Raw genomic sequence first — 19,022 nt, 5'->3', positions numbered from 1 at the left:
AGAGGGGGGGAGAGAGAGGGGGGGGGAGAGAGAGAGGGGGGGGGGAGAGAGAGAGGGGGGGGGGAGAGAGAGAGAGAGAGAGAGAGAGAGAGAGAGAGAGAGAGAGAGAGAGAGAGAGAGAGAGAGAGAGAGAGAGAGAGAGAGAGAGAGGGAGGGAGAGAGAGAGAGGGAGAGAGAGAGAGGGAGAGAGAGAGAGAGAGAGAGAGAGAGAGAGAGAGAGAGAGAGACACCAGCCTGCTTGTTTTCTCTATCGATGGATGAGAAACAATAACTGTGTTTGCTACTGAAATCCATGTATGGAAGTTGGAAGTAATCCGGTGTTCACTTTGTTGCTGACCTGTAGAAGGAAACAGGTATTTGTGTGGACGACCACGATTCGGATGCTTTTCGGGGTGAGGAAGTCACTACCGAGTAAACACTGAAGTGTCGTTTGGGTTCCATCGTGGAACATTTGGATTTCATATGTACTCTCTCTATGTTTCTCTACGTCTACGTCTTATCTTCAGACAACGGTGGTTGTTGAAGAAGCCCTTGCTCATGTTTCACCTTATGGCTTGCGGAACTGAACTTTAAGAACCATTCCGGAACTGGGAGTTTTGGACTTTGCCACACCCACACACGACGAGTTTAGTTTTGGGGTTAACGTTCGAGGTTTAACATTTTTGAATTCTAACATACTAACATTTTTACTTTTATTTTACGTATTATCATAAGTAGTGATTAATAAAATAGTTTTTAACACTAAATCATGCTCAGTGTGTTTCTTTTGTTGCTGGTTCGTGACAACGCCAAATGGAAACAGAAGATGCAAGACCAATATTTCAAGAAAAGACATCAGATGTTAAATGAAAATTAGTTTTTGGAGGGGTATTTCAGTATGACCACAGCTAAACCAAGTAAACACTTACCCTAACTTTCTTACATATTCTAAGTATCCAATCAGAATTTCGTGATAGACAGCTGTTCTCAGACATCGAGGGCGGAAGAAATGTACACTATCGAGGTATGATATGTACACACGTCTACAATGGAAAATAAATCATTTAGCTTCTTCAATGCAAAAATAATTTAGCATTTTCAAAAGCATCAAAAATAAGCAATTTTAAAGTTTTGTTGCTGGACTTCACTGTTTGGCTTATTGTGAAATATAAATAGTCAATTGGTAGTATTCAATGCAAGAAATTGGACATTAATATAATAAATCCATGATCATAGCATACTCAGATGTTACAGTTAAGAAAACAAGTTGTTTAAAAAGCGATTAACAGACCAGACCAAGAGAATGCAAGGCAGCCATAAACTACTAGTCAGGCTTCAACCAGAATATCCTTGATCATTCAGAAATTTTAACTATATTGTGCAACTAAGAGAGAATGAAATGAACTATCTGTACAACAAAACTTATTTGCTCTAGTAAGTTCATCACTTTCTATTAACTCAATCCCTTCTCTCTCCAGAATCTATCCAAGTATCTCTTGAATCTTTTCATTCTACCTGACTCAATAGCTTTCCAACTTAACCAGCTTTTTTTTTTAAAATCCCTGGGATGCCAAGTTTCCATCTCACATTCCTCTTCACCACTTACTTTAAACCCGTCCTTACCTTACCATTATGAACAAATTGACTACATTCTTTAAAAAGCTAGAATAATTCAAGCTTTCTTCCACACACCCCACTCCCTATACATACATATACACACACAGTAAACCAACTTTTTTTTTTGAAGTTTTCAATAACTTATTCAATTCAAAGCACCCAACATCTGGACTTGCACTCATCAACCCTACCTTCTCAAGGGCAATTGGTAATAGGTAATATGTAGTATGCTGCTATTGCCAGCAACATTCACAACTGGTAAATAAAAAATCCCTCCCCTCCCTCCACTGAGTACCAAGTGAAATGAAAAACATCACAGTAGATCATTTCTGTTGCCCAAAATGTAATGACTCCATGTATATAGTATTATTACAAAATAACTAGAATTACCTTTGATTGGGTGGAGGACAGTCAGAACCATACTCTTGCACATGCATGCCAAAAAAACACACATCAACACCATCGATCTCTTCAAAGGCAAACAAAGCTTTTGTTCGATAAGGAAATGACTCTGCCATCTCTCCATTATCAACAAACCTGTAAATGAACACCAAGTAATTAACAAGTTTCCTCAAGTTTTGGTAATGCATCTTCAACTTGTTAGTATGCTGCACTGTTACCAAACTTTGCACATGGATGTCGTTCAGAACCAGCATTACATACAACTCCCTTTTACTGTGGAAGTCCAAGGTAGAAAGTGGACATACCCAACAAGAAAAACATAACTGGATACAACATTAATTATTAAATCTTTCAATACTCTGAATGTATCACAGACCCACATGCATTCCTAGTAGATCGGGCTTGAAGTTTTCCATCTTAACTGATAATAATAAAAGCACTGAAGATCTATTTGGAAAATCTAGACTTTGTTTGAACAATAAAATGTAAGCTACATACCCAGGTATATACTATTTTGGAAAAAAACAATTATCTGACATAATTTAAGTCCTATTAAATAAAAACTTCACCTTCCAAGATAGCAAATCACTTCTGATATTGTTTCCTTAGTTACAATTGAACCACGTATCATAGTAGTACAACAACGTTCGCCTGTGTTGCAAAATTCTGATTCACAGATACATGTTAATCACACAGGGAACTCTAGTACAGATCTACTCAAGAATAACTTGCTTTCTGGAAGCTTCAAAGATTAAGCAATTTCACAGTTTATTAGTAGACACGTAGTGAAACACCACAGCCCATTTTCATAGCAATGTTGTAACTCGGACTACTATAAGTTCTGTGCTGTACAGGTCACCTATAAAGGAAAGAAAAATTATCTGCCAGATCTCATGTTGATACAAGGGGAGGAAATTCCTTGCCTCCACAACCTCCTGCCACATTCTGAACTATGCCATAGCCCACAGTACCTCTGCTACTGTGGACAAGATCACTGTCAAAAATCTCTTGCTTATAAACCTGACCACCCACATTTTTGCCAACCCTTGGAAAAAATACTCAGGTCAGTTTCAGAATTAAAGCCTTCAAGTTTCTGATCTTTTGTAACAGAATAGTTCTGGAGCTTTTTTTTTTACTTGGACATTAGATGTACTTGGGACATCATTGAGTTCTCCTCTGTACAGGTACACCATGACTTTTAAAGTCCAAGGTGTATCAACTACAGCATATTTGGCACAGATATGACTTGACCACCCATAGCTCAAGCTAGACCAAATAAATCCATTAGTGGCCTCAATGTCCTCTTTCCAAATTCAGTCTTTACCAAAATAAAGACCAAAAGCAAGCAGTACCTCCCCTTCAAGAGGGTGTAGCAAAAGACTGGCAAACAAAATCAAGGAAAATCTAAAAACAAGAGCAGAGAAAGCAAGAGGGTAACAATGTAACGAAAAAGGCATAAAAAGGGGCCAAAAAGGTAACCTGTGTATGGAGGCATAGAAAACGGCAAGGTTCTTAATGAATGTTTTGAAAATGTCTTCACAAAGGTGGGGAAAGGATGTCAATGTTATAGTTGAGGAGGATCTGCGTGAAATACTTGATGGGATAAACATGATAAAAGATAAAATATTGAAGGAAGGGTTTATCACCTTTGGACATGGACACATCGAGATGCGATATATCCCAAGCCGTGATAAGAAGGAAAGGACAAAACTTTGGAATCACTGATTCTAATGTTTTAATCCTCCTTGACCAAAAGAGTGTTGCCAGAGGTCTGAAGGACCATAATGTTTATTTTGTTTAAAAAGGGAAGAAAGGATAAATGAGTAGATACAGGCCAGTTTGCATAACTTCAGTGGTGTCCAAATTATTGAAACCATTTCTGATGAACAATATGGAACTTTTTACAAAAAGGTAGCGACTAATTGAAGACAGTCAGCAGGGATTTATCTTTCAAAACTACCGAATTTTTGAAGAGGTAATAAAGATGGCTGATGATGCCAGTGTATTTAATGCCGTGTATGTGGATTTCCTCCTTGCTCTCGGTCATTTTTTGTGAAATCTACCAACTTTTTTGTCATATCACCAACATTTAAACTAAATCATTAATATAGACAGCAATGAAGCAAGTACTGAACCCTGTGAACTCCACTGGATCAGGGTTACATTTGCATAAGTAGTCAATCAATACCCTTTGCTTCCTGCCATTCAACCAATTTTAAACCCCATTTGCTACTCCTTCTTGATTCCTTAGCTTTCTTTTTTTTGACTGGCCAGTCAACTGGGACCTGGTCAAAAGCCTTGCTTAAATCCATGTAGACTACATCTAGCATGTTACCCTCATTGAACCTCCTTGCTGCCTCATCAAAGTAAAAAAAAATCAAATTACCCAGACATGACCTTCCTTTTAATAAATCCAATTGCCCTGTGCCTTTCCAACATAACTGATTGCAATAATCTGTCCACAACAGTAGTCAAACCATTAGTCTGTTAAGTTATCCCTGTAAATTACAAGACTACTAGGAATAAGCAAAGGGGCAATGGGACTCATGGGATTGCTCCATTGGGAGCCAGCATTGGTCTGATGTGCTGAATAATAGCCACCTTGTGTCATAAGACAGAAGAAAAATGACACTCATTATCACTCAAATCTTTAAATGGAACCACAAACTAAGGATACCTTCCTTAGTCTCTGGCCATAATCATACCCTTGCTACCAACTCTACCCCTATTCTGGCTACTGTCTTAGGGTCAAGAACCCTTCCAATCTGTTCCCAATTTAATCCTAAACCAAGAATGAAAACATAGTTTCTATCACAACTTTGTAACATCACCAGCCTCTGCTCCAAACTTGCCCATGCTAAATTAATTCCAATTCTCTCTAGACTAGTATTTCATTCTTCACCTGACTGGAATGGTTCAAGAATGTGGCTCATTAACACCATCCCAAGGGCATTTAGGGATGGCCAATAAATGGTGGCCTTGCCAGTGACACCCAGATCCCAAAAATGATTATTTAAAATATTCAGAACACTGATTCTCATATCCAATTCCTCACCCAGTGCAATATAGCAATTCTGCTACCCAAAACATATTGGATCTCAAATAATATAGAATTATCACTGTTCTGTTTAAAGATCCCGTGGACTTGCCATTTACCCCACCTTTATAAAGTGAAGGTTTATCAGCAATTTCATGCCACTATACAGAATAGCCTCTTCTGCTTCACTCATTCCTTTTATCTCACTTTTGACAGCAAGCTTTCAGTCACTGTCCCAATTTCCATACATTTGTATGAATGTACTTTGCTACCTCTCAATGTCCTTCTTCCCTGGATCTGCATCCTCTTTGTCACGTCTCTGATGCATGCATTCTTTTGTTAAAGGTGTGATACGTATACAAGTAGTTGTTGTCATATCCGTATTTCACATGAACCACCACCCCCCCCCATCCATTTTAGAAACATTATAATCCATAAGCTTTTGCGCAAATGAGATCCTCTCTCACCTCGCCTTCATTCCTGGCTTGACTTCCACAGTTTTATCTGAACTGTGCACCACCCGAACAGTGCACTCGCCAGCCTCCGGATGATTTTGCCTGCGGAGGAAGTCGTTAATACGAGTTTCTAGGTAAACACCCAGCTTAGTGGTTGGTAACCCTAAGGGGAAAACAAAAAGTTTTTGAAATAACATTACTGCATTCTCCCTGAATTTTATTACACCCCAGTAAAGAAAAAGGGAATTAGATGCACACTATCCTACAGTGGGGCCATGCCACAGCCAATGTAAGTCACTGCCAAAGGAGCAATAAGGTCAGTCACAATATCTTTCACAATGTTATTGCAGTTATTCTGATTTGTCCCTGCCTAATATGAATGATTACAAAAGGAAATCACTTCCTAGAAAAATAGTTTCCAGAAATTATTAACAAATGTGCATCATTGTGAGCTAATGGCATAGAGGAATACTTATTTTGAGGAGGCCAAGTAGACTTGTCCATTTTTGTAGTTGGTGAATATGGTTCATTGATATACTATGTTCAACTGTTAAGATGTGCAGCTTGCTATCACCTCCAGGCAGTGATAGAGGTAGTATGATAGGCATAGCAACGTCTCCAAGGGTAGGGATGAGAGGTGAAAATTACCCAGGGTTCCTACTTGTTTAATATCTAGTAATGAACACTTCCTTCCAAGAAGACCTATGTGGGCAGGATTCTGCTCAGTTGCAATGAATATAGAATCGAATCATCCTCCAATACCATTTTTTAATTTATTTGCTCTTCAGGATCTGAGCGTTGCTGCCATTCTTTTTATTATTACCCCATTCCTAACTAAACTCAAGAAGGCGATGGTGAGCTACCTTCTTGAACTGCTGTGTCCTTCTGAAGAAGATACTTCCTCGAAGTAGTTTGGTAAGCAGTTCCAGGATTTATACCCTGAAACAATGAAGGACTGGGTACATATTTCCATATCAAGACTGAGTGCAACTTAGAGAAGAGTTTGCAGATGCTGTTGTTCCCATTTGCCTGCTGCCCAGTCCTTCTTCACATTAGGAGTTGTGGTTTGGGAGTTGTCATTGGAGCAGCCTAGGCAAATAATTGCAGTCATTTTATGGATGCTACACACTGCAACTACCGTGCATCATCAGCGATTGGGGGGGTGTGGTAGGTGGTGGAAATGTATGGGGTGTCTGTCTGAACGCCAGTCAAGTGTGAGTTTTGCTGGAGCTGCACACATCCAGGCATATTAAAGAGTATTTTGTCATGTTCTTGACTCGAGTCTTATAGACTGTGAAAAGGTATTGGGGTATTAGGAAGTGAATCATCTGCTGTGAGAAATCCTGTCTCTGACCCATTATTGTAGCTATGGTATTTGAGTGGCTGGTCAATGCTGATCCTCAGGATAATGACGCTGGGGAACTCATCAATGGTAATACCATCAAAGGTCAACATTAGGTGATTAGACTCTCTTTGCTGGGAAGTCACTGCCTGACACTTCTGTGACATGAATGCTAGCTACCTCTCACTGTCCATGACTGACTTTGTCTAGGTCTTGCAGAAGGCAGGCATGAACTGCTTCATTTAAAGAGGAGTTGTGAATAGAATTAACAGTGCACAATCAGAAAATATTCCCACTTTTGACTTTATAATGGAAGGTCGTCATTGATGAGGCAGCTGAAGATGTCTTGGGTGTGCAGTGATTCACCTCCCACATCATTTTCCTTTGTGCGAGGTATGACTCTATCCACCGAAGTGGTCTCCCTTGATGCTTACTGGCTCCAGTTCTAAAGGGTTCCTTAGTACCACACTGGGCCAAATGCTTCCTTGATGCCAAGGGCAGTGACTCTATCTTTCATAGACTCAGATATGAGTAATGGGTGAGAAATTACAGTGCTACCACACACCCTAAGAACCACACCTCTTTGGAGTTTGTTTTGTTTTAAAAATTGAGCTATTGTTTTGCTAGACTCACCCAACAACTTTTAAAGATGAGAAACAAAGGACTGCAGATGCTAGAATCCGTGGAGAAAAGCAGGCAGTCAACGTTTCAGATCAGGACCTGACCTGAAACATTGACCGCTTGCTTTTCTCCATAGATGCTGCCTGGCCTGCTGAGTTCCTCCAGCATCATCGTGTTTTTCAACTTTTAAAGAAGCATTGATTTCACAATCACTATTCACAACAAAGCGTACTTACTTTTTGCACAGAATTATTTTCTTTCCTTGTTTTCCCAGTTTTCTTTAAACAGGGATCACAAACAAAACTGCAAGAGGCAAAAGACAACTGGTTACCAGGACTTGAAAGCTGAAATGGACAGTATAGGTAAACATACAAAGGTCTCTTGATTTGACTGTGTTCTACAGACTGAACATCAGTTTGGTTATTAATTTCCATAAGCAGATCTGCCACTGTAAATGTACACAACTAATGGTTTTATCCATGAAGAAGCCAACATTAAGGTAACTCTCTAACCATGTTAATCTGTCATACCTCATCACCAAATAATGACAATCCATCACAGCAAGTTTGTCACAGTTCTCCAACAACTGCCTCTGCAAGAGTTTCCTCAGAAGCTGTATTAATGGTTCCAGAGCACAATAAACCTTTGTGGTCTCAACCTGGTTTACCAAATCATACCCTCCATTCTGCAAATCCATTGAGTCCACACTGGCTATCAAACACCCATCTACTCTAATTCCATCTTATTCTCCACACATTCCTCTCAAACTCACCCCACACCAACACACTAGGGGCAATTCACCATGATGTGGAAGAAAACCAGAGCATCCAGAGGAAACCTATGTAGTTAGAAGGAAAACACGTAAATGCCAAACAGCTAGGGGTAAGGACTGAACCCAGCTTGTTGGAGCTGTGAGGCAGCAGATCTACTAACAGCGCTACTGTGCATTTCAGTATCATTAAGCGTGCAGGTAACGCTTAAGCCTTGAACTTGTAATGAGTATAAACGGCTACTCAACACCTTTTGCCTTTGTTAGTTGCACTTAAAAGCCCTACCAAAGTTGCAGAGATACTTAAAAAATTATCTTCAGAGAAGATTGACAAAAATGAAGCATTTTTTAAAAAAAAGCTTTTTAATGATTGTAGTAATGGGCAAGAATGAATTGTCAGGGGCAGGGTGAAGAGCAAGACACTAGGAATGGCTGAGGTTGCCCATACTAATCTTGCCTTCATCATTCTTTCACAAGCAACGAAGCAAGGAGGAGTCACTCGAGAAGGTCAGATGTGGATTAGTTGCTGGCCCTCTAGATTGAGACAGAGTCTTTGGTTCAAGTCCCACTTGAGTTCCAAGCACAGAAATCTTGAGGGCCTAGTGCAGCACTGACTGCACTGTTAAGATGCTGCCTTAGGAATGAGATTTTAAGCTATGGCTCACACGAGTGTACAACAGCTTACAATGTTATTCTGAAGAGCATCAGGGTAGTCATCGACAGCTTCTGAGTTGACATTCATCTTCAACCAATTTAACAAAAGCAAGACTACCTGATCATTGTCTTACTGTTTTTGGGACCACATCATGACAAAGTATTTCCTATATCAATACAAGACCCTGCTCTAAACGTATTTCATACACTGTCAAGTGATTTGGAATCTCCAAAGGTTGCAAATGGTGTTAAGTAAATGCAAAATTCTCTATAATAATTGGAAGTGGAAACCCTTGTTGAAATTGCACTTCCAAACATAAGGCCATTGTGGCATCTCAGCTGCTGACCTACTTGAAGTCAGGAAACCCAAGGTAGACCACAAAAAGCAGAGAATTCCTTAGACTGTATAGGTCACTCATACATTGCAAAAAATTCTCAAAACCAGTAAAAGAGCAGTCTCCAAACCAGTGAAAGAATAACTGCAAAATGCAAAGGCAATAATTTACATGCAGAAAAAGTTACTTTTTTGTTAACCCCATTAAGATGGAAGTACAAATAACTCTACACATTCATTTTTATATACTATACAACTTACCCTGAGGGCCAAATTAAGTTCATGGTGAAGGACGCAGATCTGATGCATTTTCCGACCACATTCAGATACATTCAACAAATCTGCAGAAACATGAACAAGTTATAATGTGCTTGTTAATAATTCTCTCACAGAGAGAGAGGGAGATTTTGCCAGTATGCCTGTCAATGGCACATCAGTAAAACGATTTAATGAATTAGACATCTATCCATTTGACATATGGTTTAAAATAAGCAACAGGATTACTTAAAAGTTTTCAGAAAGACAACATGTTTTTTTTTAATTATATAAACTGATTTGTCATGAATTCCCTAACAGGAAACAGCTACGAGAGAAAATTTAAGTCACTTACATAAATATCTTATCAGAAGCCAATCTCAGATCTTGCAATTATGAATCTGTGACAGGCAACTTACATAAATATCTTATCAGAAGCCAATCTCAGATCTTGCAATTATGAATCTGTGACAGGCAACTCACACAAAGTTGTCTACCTTAGTTGTACAAACTTCCAATATCAGTTCAACAGGTGCATTAGCAGAAACATGAAAGCAAACAGAAAGATAAAGAACACAAATGGGAAACAAATCAAAACAATAAAAAAAATTGACTACAAAGGTTAGAGGTTCAGGATGATGTCAACAACAAGCCAATAAAACAAGGTTTTCAGTGAACACTTACATTTCAGGGTCCAGTGTATCATTCTTCTTCTTTGAGAACTGTTCCTTTGAAATAGTCCTGAAAAAAAAAATGAAAATCTGAAGATATAATAGGATGCAAGAGATAACACACAGTGGAGTTATTTAGCTTAATCATATCATAACAACAACAACAAAAGGATGAGGTCCTCAAGCCATTAGAAAAACACGCGACCTACTACGCCAGTTACAAAGCTATGTGAACAAAACAGATCCTCCTGCTGCCAGATTATAACTAACAACATGGGGCTAAGGACTTTAACTTGTCAGGAAACACTGAAACATTTTCACAATGCTCACTGAAACAAACACATAATATAAGACCCCAATTCTGATTTTTGTTGTATAGAATTGCATTTCTTCAACATATGCACTAAATTTTACTGCAATTTCATTTATTGATTTTCGTTAAATCATATACCAGGTGTTTGGTTACATGGAACTGTTGAGTACAAGATTTATTCTCGCTGGCAGTGAATGCAGAAACAATACAGATTTCACAAATGTAAAATGAAAACAATATTCATTAACTGTCTGGATTATTGTTTGGAGATATACTTACGTTTGAGGCTGTGAAGGATCATCACCCAGGGAAACAGTTTCTCCCTGGATCTCATTGAAACATTTCTCACAGAAGTGATACCTGTTTAAAATAAATATCTGGGTGACGTTTTATGTTTATATCCTTATGAACTGCAGTTGAAGATCAGCCTAAGCAACAGCAGATATTTGTTTTCTCAAAAAGTTACATTTTCTTCTTAACTACAAATTTCAGAGTGAGAAGAGTTTATGAGACGGACAAGTGTAGAAGACATGGCCATGTACAAATTACCTTTGAGATTTAGTGCCATTTTTATTTTAAAATCAATGAATGACAAAATGGGATTGGCCATTGAGGAAGTGGTATAGGCGGGTACAATTACAACACTTAAAAGACAGTTGGACAGTACATGGATAGGAAAGATTTAAAGGGATATGGGGCCAAACACAGGTATATGCGACTAGCTCAGGTTGGCACCTTGAACCAGATTTATTGTTATTAACGGATGATGTGAAATTTGTTGTTTTGCTGCAGCAGCAAAGTGCAAAGACATAAAAATCTATAAATTATAAAAATAAATAGTACAAAAAAAGGAATAATGAGGTAGTGTTCATGGCTGGCGTAGACGTGTTAAAAGATTTAACAGTTGGGCTGAAGGGCCTGTTTCCGTGCTATACAACTCCATATCAAGTAAAATACATAACTAGATGCATGTGTGGATAAACAGCACTTTGACCCATACGATATTTAAAATTCCAGAACTATAACTCTTAATGTCCAGCTAAACAATTAGACAGGATCTAACATCCCAAGGACACTCCCCTTATATTGCAGCACTTGCGTGCAAGTCCAGATTATGTACTCAGATCCCAGAGTATGACTTGGACCCCTCAAAATATTTTTACGACTATCTGACATTTCATTCAAGGATTTGTTTCTCTTCAGCTGGTCAGAGTATGTAAATAAATCTACCATCAAATATGAACAATCTGCATACACAACACACAATTAAAATGCCAATTCTGCAGAGTAAACATTCACGAAGATAATTTACCATAGTAAATCTGATGCCTACTTGAAAATCTTTTAACATGCATCAAATTATTCATCCCGAGTTAAAAAGGAGTTGAGATGGCTTGCAAAGATTTAATTTTTAACTATTGTAATTCTTAACTGCTTCAATTTTCAGTCATTTGTCCAATTGCATTTAAACAGAAGTATCAAAATATTTTCAAGGCATAACAGGCTACAAAATTACTCAAATGAGATACATATGAAATTATATATACAAATAATTGCAAATGCTGAAGGATAGAAAATTATGGAAGCACCCAGCAAGTCGGGGCAGCATCTTTGAAAGAAAATCAGAGTTAAAGTTTCAGTTCCGACCCTTCATCAGTTCAATGAAAGGCCTCAGAGCTGAAACATTAACTCTGTTTTTCTTTCCACAGGATATTATTTGGATTATTTGATAGATGCTCATAACCAGACTGGATGATATTCTTATGAAGACTACAAAACAAGGCCTGGTAGAAATCAGTATATCAAATTTGTGATTTAAAACGTGGAAGTGCTCCACAAGTTGATCCAAAAGCCACCATCATACCTGTTTTGATAACTGTAGTAGGTAGCATCCCGAGGGATCGTACATAACTGTTTCCCATAGCAACAGAGGGTTTGTGGAGAAAATTCCAGCTGCAAAGAATAAAGAAAAATGATTACAGACAATGCAACTCTTAAAAAAAAACAGCAGAAAGGTTGCTGCTTTTTGTTCAAATGCCACAGAATCCTACAAATCTATAATTTGCCTTTCAGTGCAGAGTGTTCATATGAAGGTCAGCAAGGTGCCTGCTGCTCAGTTTCATAGCTTTGTGTTAATATTTCCACATAACCAATTCATTCTTCACTTAATTAACATGTCCAAGCACTTTATATTTTTGCTTCATCCAATGAAAAAATCTGCTTTTTTTTTTACTACTTCTGATGGTGGCAAGCATTTTAATAAGTGGTCACTTATGAATAGAATGCTGAGAACAACTGCAAACCACTACATATGGTAGCTTTGCTTTCATTTGTAAAAAAATGGAGGTCAATGTACAGAAAAAAGCAATCACAGCTTTGTTGGGTTGGGTGATAAAACAGTAGATGGCAAAGGCACTATTAAAAAGCACCAGTTTATTACGTACACTTTTATACCTTTACTTTAGTTGAGAAATACTACTTGTTCCCTAGCCAGGGAGACTAAATATAAATGTTGCTTCATAACTGACCAATTAGAGAAATTTTCTCATTTTACCTTTCCCATCACAAAATAGGGTACAAGCATTAAATGGCCTACCAAAAACAGTAACCTCATAGGACAGAAAAATTATTGTTCAGATTAGAACAAAATCCCTCATCTACAAGTGCTTATTACCAAAAGACTGGTATCTTTGTCAAGATATTATAAAACTATTCTAATGAGAACAACTTTTGATAAATTCAATGCAGGCGACAATAACTATAGTGAGTGGAAAGATTACACATAAGGAATGAATTTGTAAAATGATTTTAGAATGTGGCAGTATGGAAACTGTAACTAATCCTTAAGATACAAGGAGAGAGGGATGGATTTAAAAGGCAGCAAGGAATCTTGTTGCAGATTATTTGTCTGTGTATGTAGAGAAGTGTTTAAAAAAAGGTTAGTGTGATATCCATTCCCACTCTATGGTATAGAGAGCACAGCTACACCCATTTTAAGATTAATCACAAGGTCAATACAACAGGAAGTCTGTACAAACATGGATTCAAACATCACTGGGAGGGGGAGGGCTGAGAATGATATTCACAACTAAATATCTTAGTAAACAGAATACTATAATATCATTGGGGAAATCCGACCATTGAAAACAGCTGAAAAAAATACACGAGGGCTTAACACATCTAGAAGTATACGGAGCATGCAAGAAGCAATGGGTAAAAATGGTCAGAAAACTACAATAGCCAATTGTTCTGAAGGACAGGTCATTTCAAGAATGTTTGTTGAAAGACAGCATTCTGAATGGCACATTCAAAGAGCCTTTACGGGAAAAATAAATTTCAAGTATAGATAATTGTTTGAAGTTTTTGATAAGATATTCTTCAGAACAAACATGTTATTACTATCTTCTAGTGTAACAGAATGCATTGTTTACTAATCTGGTGACCCACAAGGCATTGTTCAAATAACTCAACTAAATCTGGATCAATACAAATATGTGGAATCTATTAATTGGACACTAAGAATTGGGGAAAAATAATAATTCAAATTGATAACAAGACAGTGGGTTAACTTACTAGAAAACGTTCCATCAATTTGGATTATATTCCCTCAAAAATACTAAGATTATTTGACCACGGTCTTCAAATGCTGAAGGATTTAATAATCTAAGAACAAAATTATTTTTAATAGGGAAACATTAAGAATAAAAGAGGATATATTCTTCAAATCAATCACAATCATTGAGGAGAAAATTCAAGAAACACTCCTTTCACATCAAAGGTAGCTAACCTAGAAGACTCGCTGAGAGACATGTCAGTCAATGAAAGGAAAGCGGGCTCTGGCAGTGGCCATTGTGAGAGTGGGCCAGTGTTTGAGTGGTAAGTTAAGAGACTTTGGCTCACGAGGCTTCAGTGAGCAGAGGCGCAGTACTATTCCTTGAATTTTCTTTTTAATCTTAGAGCATTCAGATGGTAGTTAGTGTAGTGGTATGCTCCTTCTGCAGGATGTGGGAGATCAGGGAGACTTCCAGTGTCCCTGAGTACTACATCTCTGGGAAGTGTGAGCTGCTGCAGCTTCTGACTGCCATGTGAAGGAGTTAGACTTGGAGCTGGACACATTCAGGATCATCTGAGATGCTGAGAGTTTCACAGATCCAAAGCACGGAAGTACAAAGGGACTTGGGGGTACTCGTGCAGGATACCTTAAAGGTTAACCACCAGGTCGGATCGGTGGTAAAGAAAGCGAATGCTATGTTGGCATTCATTTCGAGAGGTATAGTGTATAAAAGTAAGCAAGTGTTAATGAGGCTCTACGGGGCACTAGTGAGGCCTCATTTGGAATATTGTGCGCCGTTTTGGGCCCCACATCTTAGGAAGGATGTGTTGACGTTGGAGAGGGTTCAGAGGAGATTTACGAGGATGATTCCAGGAATGAAAGGGCTTAAGTATGAGGAGCGTTTGTCGGCTCTTGGACTGTACTCGCTGGAGTACAGAAGAATGAGAGGGGACCTCATAGTGACATTTAAAATATTGATAGGAAAGGACAGAGTAAATGTGGCTAGGCTGTTTCCCTTGGTGGGTGAGTCCAGGACCAGAGGGCACAATCTTAGAATTAGAGGGTACAGTTTCAAAACAGAGATGAGGAAAAATTTCTTTAGCCAGAGGGTGGTGAATTTGTGGAACTCCTTGCCACGTACAGCAGTGGAAGCCAGATCAGTGGGGGCGTTCAAGGAGGAGATAGATAGATAGCTAAATAGTCAGGATATCAAGGGATATGGGGATAAGGCCGGTAATTGGGATTAGAATAGGTTTTTTTCTTCCTCTTCCCCCATTCCCCATTTCTCATTTCTATTTCCCTTTCCTTGGAGCAGACTCGATAGGCCGAATAGCCTGCTTCTGCTCCCTTGTCTTGTGATCTTGTGATCTGAGTTTTAGTGAGGCAGTCACACCCAAGGTACAGGCAGAAAGTAGTTTGGTGACCACCAAGAAAAAAAAGGGAGTTGGCAGATAGTGCAGGATTCCCCTGAGGCCATTCCCCTCGAAAACAAGTATACCATTTTGAACATTGTTGGGGGGAATGACCATTCAGAAGGCGGCAGCAGTAGCCAGGTCAGTGGCACCAGGACTGGCTCTGAAGCTCAGCTGGGAAGGGTGAGGCAGAAAGCACTGTAGTGATAGGGGACTCAATAGTTAGGGGGCCGGACAGAAGATTCTGTGGCTGCAAAAGGAACTCCGGAATGGTGTGTTCCCTCCCTGGTGCCAGGGTCCAGGATGTTACACAGCAGCTACAGAACATTCTCAAGGGAGAGGGGGAGCAGCCAGAAGTCATTGTGCACATTGGCACAAATGACATAGGTAGAGAAAGGGATGAGTGAATATAGGAAGCTAGGGAAGAAGTTAAAAAGGACCTCGAAGGTAGTCATCTCTGGATTACTTCCAGCGCCACGTGCTAGGGAGGGTAAAAATAGGAGGATATGGCAAATGGATGTGTGGCTGAAAAATTGGTGTAGGGAGCAGGGAGTCAGATTCTTGAACCACTGGTATCTCTTCTGGGGCAGAAGTGACCTGCACAAAAGGAGCGGGTTACACCAACATTCTGGCAGGCAAATTTGCTGGTACTACCAGGGTGGATTTAAATAAGATTGGCAGGGAGGCGGGATCCCAAGCATCAGGAAGGCAAATGAAAGGCCAGAACGTGATGCAGAAGTCAGTGACAACAAGTTGAATAGGCATGACAGGCAAGAGAATGGCCAGGAGTGAGGAAAGCCTTTTGGATTAAATTGCATTTATTTCAATGCAAGAGGTCTGACAGTTAAGGTAGATGAATTTTGGGCTTGGATTAGCTATGTGAGTACTGGGATATTATAGCCATTACGGAGACATGGCTAAGGGAGGGACAGGGCTGGCAGCTTAATGTTCTGGGGTACAGGTGCTTTAGGCGGGATAGAGGCGAAGGAAAGAAGATTAAGGGAAATGTCACAGCAGTAATCAGAGATAAAATTACTGAAGGATCATCCAGTGAGGCTTTATGGGTGGAGCTGAGAAATAAGAAGAGGATAATTACATTGTTGGGATTGTACTATAGGCCCCCAAATAGTCGAATGAGAATAAGAACAAAAAATATACAGCAATATTGTGCAGAGTTGTAAGAATAATAGGGTTGTCATAGTAGGGAATTTCAACTTTCCTAGCATAGACTGTTAAGGGGTTAGATGCAGTGAATTTGTAAAGTGCATTCAGGAAAATTTCCTTGGCAATACATAGAGGACCCAACTAGGGAGAGGGCAAAGCTCAACCTACTCTTGGGTAATAGGGTGAGGCAAGTGACTGAAAGTGACAATGGGAAAGCACTTTGGGACCAGTGACCATACTTCTATTAATCTTAAAGTAGTTATGGAAAGGGACAGAACTGGTCTACAGGCTCAAGTTCTAAATTGGGGCAAAACAAATTTTGACAGTATAAGACAGGAGCTTGCAACGGTTGATTAGAGTAGGTTGTTTGTGGACAAAGGGACCACAGGCAAGTGGGAGGCTTTTTAAGGTGAGATAGTGAGAGCTCAAGGTCTGCATGTTCCTGTTAAAGTGAAGGGCAAGGCTGGTAGGAGTACGGAACCCTGGATGACGAGGGATATTGAGGCCCTGGCCAGGAAAAAGGAGGCATGGGTCAGGTACAGGCAGCTGGGATCAAGTGAATCCCTGGAGGAGTACAAGGGATGCAAAAGTGTACTCAAGAAGGAAATCAGGAGGGCAAAAGTGGGGCACAAGATAACTTGGCAGAAAAAAATTAAGGAAAATCCAGAGATTTCATATGTCAAGGGAAAAAGAGCAACAATAGAGAGAATAGTGCCCCTCAAAGACCAAATGGGACAGCTTTGTGTGGAGCCACTGAAGATGGGCAAGGTCCTTAACGAATATTTCTCCTGCTTTTACTGAACTAGGAAAAGTAAATGGTGGAGGTCTTGGGAGATAGTCCGCATTACAGTAGAGGAAGTGCTGTATGTTGTAAAAGGTATAAAGGTAGACGAATCTCCAGGGGCCTGACGAGGTTTAGCCAAGAACACAGTGGAAGGCTAGAAGGAGCCCTGGTTGAGATATCTGCACCTGGGAGTTATCACAACAGCCTGTCCTGGTCAAATCACATAGATGCCACGGCCAAAGAAAGCTCACAGCGCTCTACTTCCTCAGCAGGCTAAAGGAATTTGGTTTGTCCCCTTTGACTTTCACCAACTTTTACCGATGCACCATAGAAAGCATCCTATCTGGATGCATCATGGCTTGGTACGGCAACTGCTTTGCCCAGGACCGCAAGAAACTGCAGAGAGCTGTGGACACAGCCCAGCGCATCACGAACACCAGCCTCCCCTCCTTGGACTCTCGTCTTGGTGAAGCAGCCAGCATAATCAAAGACCACACCCACCCGGGATATTCTCTCTTCTCTCCTCTTCCATCAGGTAGAAGATACAGGAGCCGGAGGGCACGTACCACCAGACTTAAGGACAGCTTCTACCCCACTGTGATAAGACTATTGAACGGTTCCCTTATACAATGAGATGGACTATGACCTCACGATCTACCTTGTTGTGACCTTGCACCTTATTGCACTGCACTTTCTCTGTAGCTGTGACACTTTGTACTGTTATTGTTTTTACCTGTACTACATCAATGCACTCTGTACTAACTCATTGTAACTTCACTGTGTAATGAATTGACCTGTATGATCGGCATGCAAGACAAGTTTTTCACTGCACCTCAGTACAAGTGACAATAATAAACCAATACCAATAGTCAGCCACAGGTGAGGTGCTGGTAGACTGGAGGGTAGCGAATGCTGTGCCTTTATTTAAGAAGGGCGGCAAAGAAAAACCTGGGAACTATAGGCCGGTAAGTCTAACATCCGTGGTAGGTAAGTTATTGGAGAAGATTCTGAGGGATAAGATGCACATACATCTGGAAAGACAGGGGTAGTTTAGGGTAGTCAGCACGGCTTTGTGTATGGGAGATCATGTCATGAACTTGATTGAGTTTTTTGATGAGGTGACCAAGAAAGTAGATGTGGTTTATATGGGCTTCAGGAAGGCCTTTGATAAGGCTCCATATGGTGGGCGGCTCTGGAAGTTTAGATCGCATGGAATCCAAGGAGAGCTGGCTAACTGGATGTACAATTGACTTGATGGTAGAAGGCAGAGGGTGATGGTAGAAGGTTGTCTCTCGGACTGGAGGCCAGTGACTAGTGGTGTGCCTCAGGGGTCAGTGCTGGTCCCATTGTTGTTTGTCATCTATATCAATGATTTGGATAAGAATGTACAAGGCATAGTAAGTAAGTTTGCAGATGACGTTAAAATAGGTGGTAAAGTGGACAATAAAGGTGGTTATCAAAAATTACAGGAGGATCTTGATCAGCTGAGGAATGGCAAATGGAGTTTAATATGGTTAAGTGCGAGGTATTGCATTTTGTAAAGTCAAATCCAGGTAGATTTTCACAGTCAACAGCAGGGCCCTGGGGTGTGTTGTCGAACAGAGGGACCTTGGAGTACAAGTACATGGCTCACTGAAAGTGGAGTCACAGGTAGACAGAG

At 39.9% G+C, this 19,022-nt stretch overlaps 1 protein-coding gene across 1 annotated transcript in view; it reads right to left on the bottom strand.

Annotated features, from left to right (window-relative positions):
• Positions 1-19,022, bottom strand: part of LOC127585473 (histone acetyltransferase p300-like) — a 102,947-nt gene that overhangs the window by 14,828 nt on the left and 69,097 nt on the right. Inside the window, 10 exon segments of the mRNA XM_052042948.1 lie at positions 909-1,022; positions 1,987-2,133; positions 5,503-5,653; positions 7,686-7,756; positions 9,472-9,488; positions 9,490-9,537; positions 9,539-9,551; positions 10,150-10,206; positions 10,729-10,809; positions 12,314-12,402. Of these exon segments, the coding sequence (XP_051898908.1) occupies positions 909-1,022; positions 1,987-2,133; positions 5,503-5,653; positions 7,686-7,756; positions 9,472-9,488; positions 9,490-9,537; positions 9,539-9,551; positions 10,150-10,206; positions 10,729-10,809; positions 12,314-12,402 (788 nt within the window).

This window comes from Pristis pectinata, chromosome 33 (assembly GCF_009764475.1).
Source record: "Pristis pectinata isolate sPriPec2 chromosome 33, sPriPec2.1.pri, whole genome shotgun sequence".
NCBI lineage: Eukaryota > Metazoa > Chordata > Chondrichthyes > Rhinopristiformes > Pristidae > Pristis > Pristis pectinata.
Note: the sequence above shows the minus strand (reverse complement) of the source record. Positions and strands in the feature narration are given on the sequence as shown.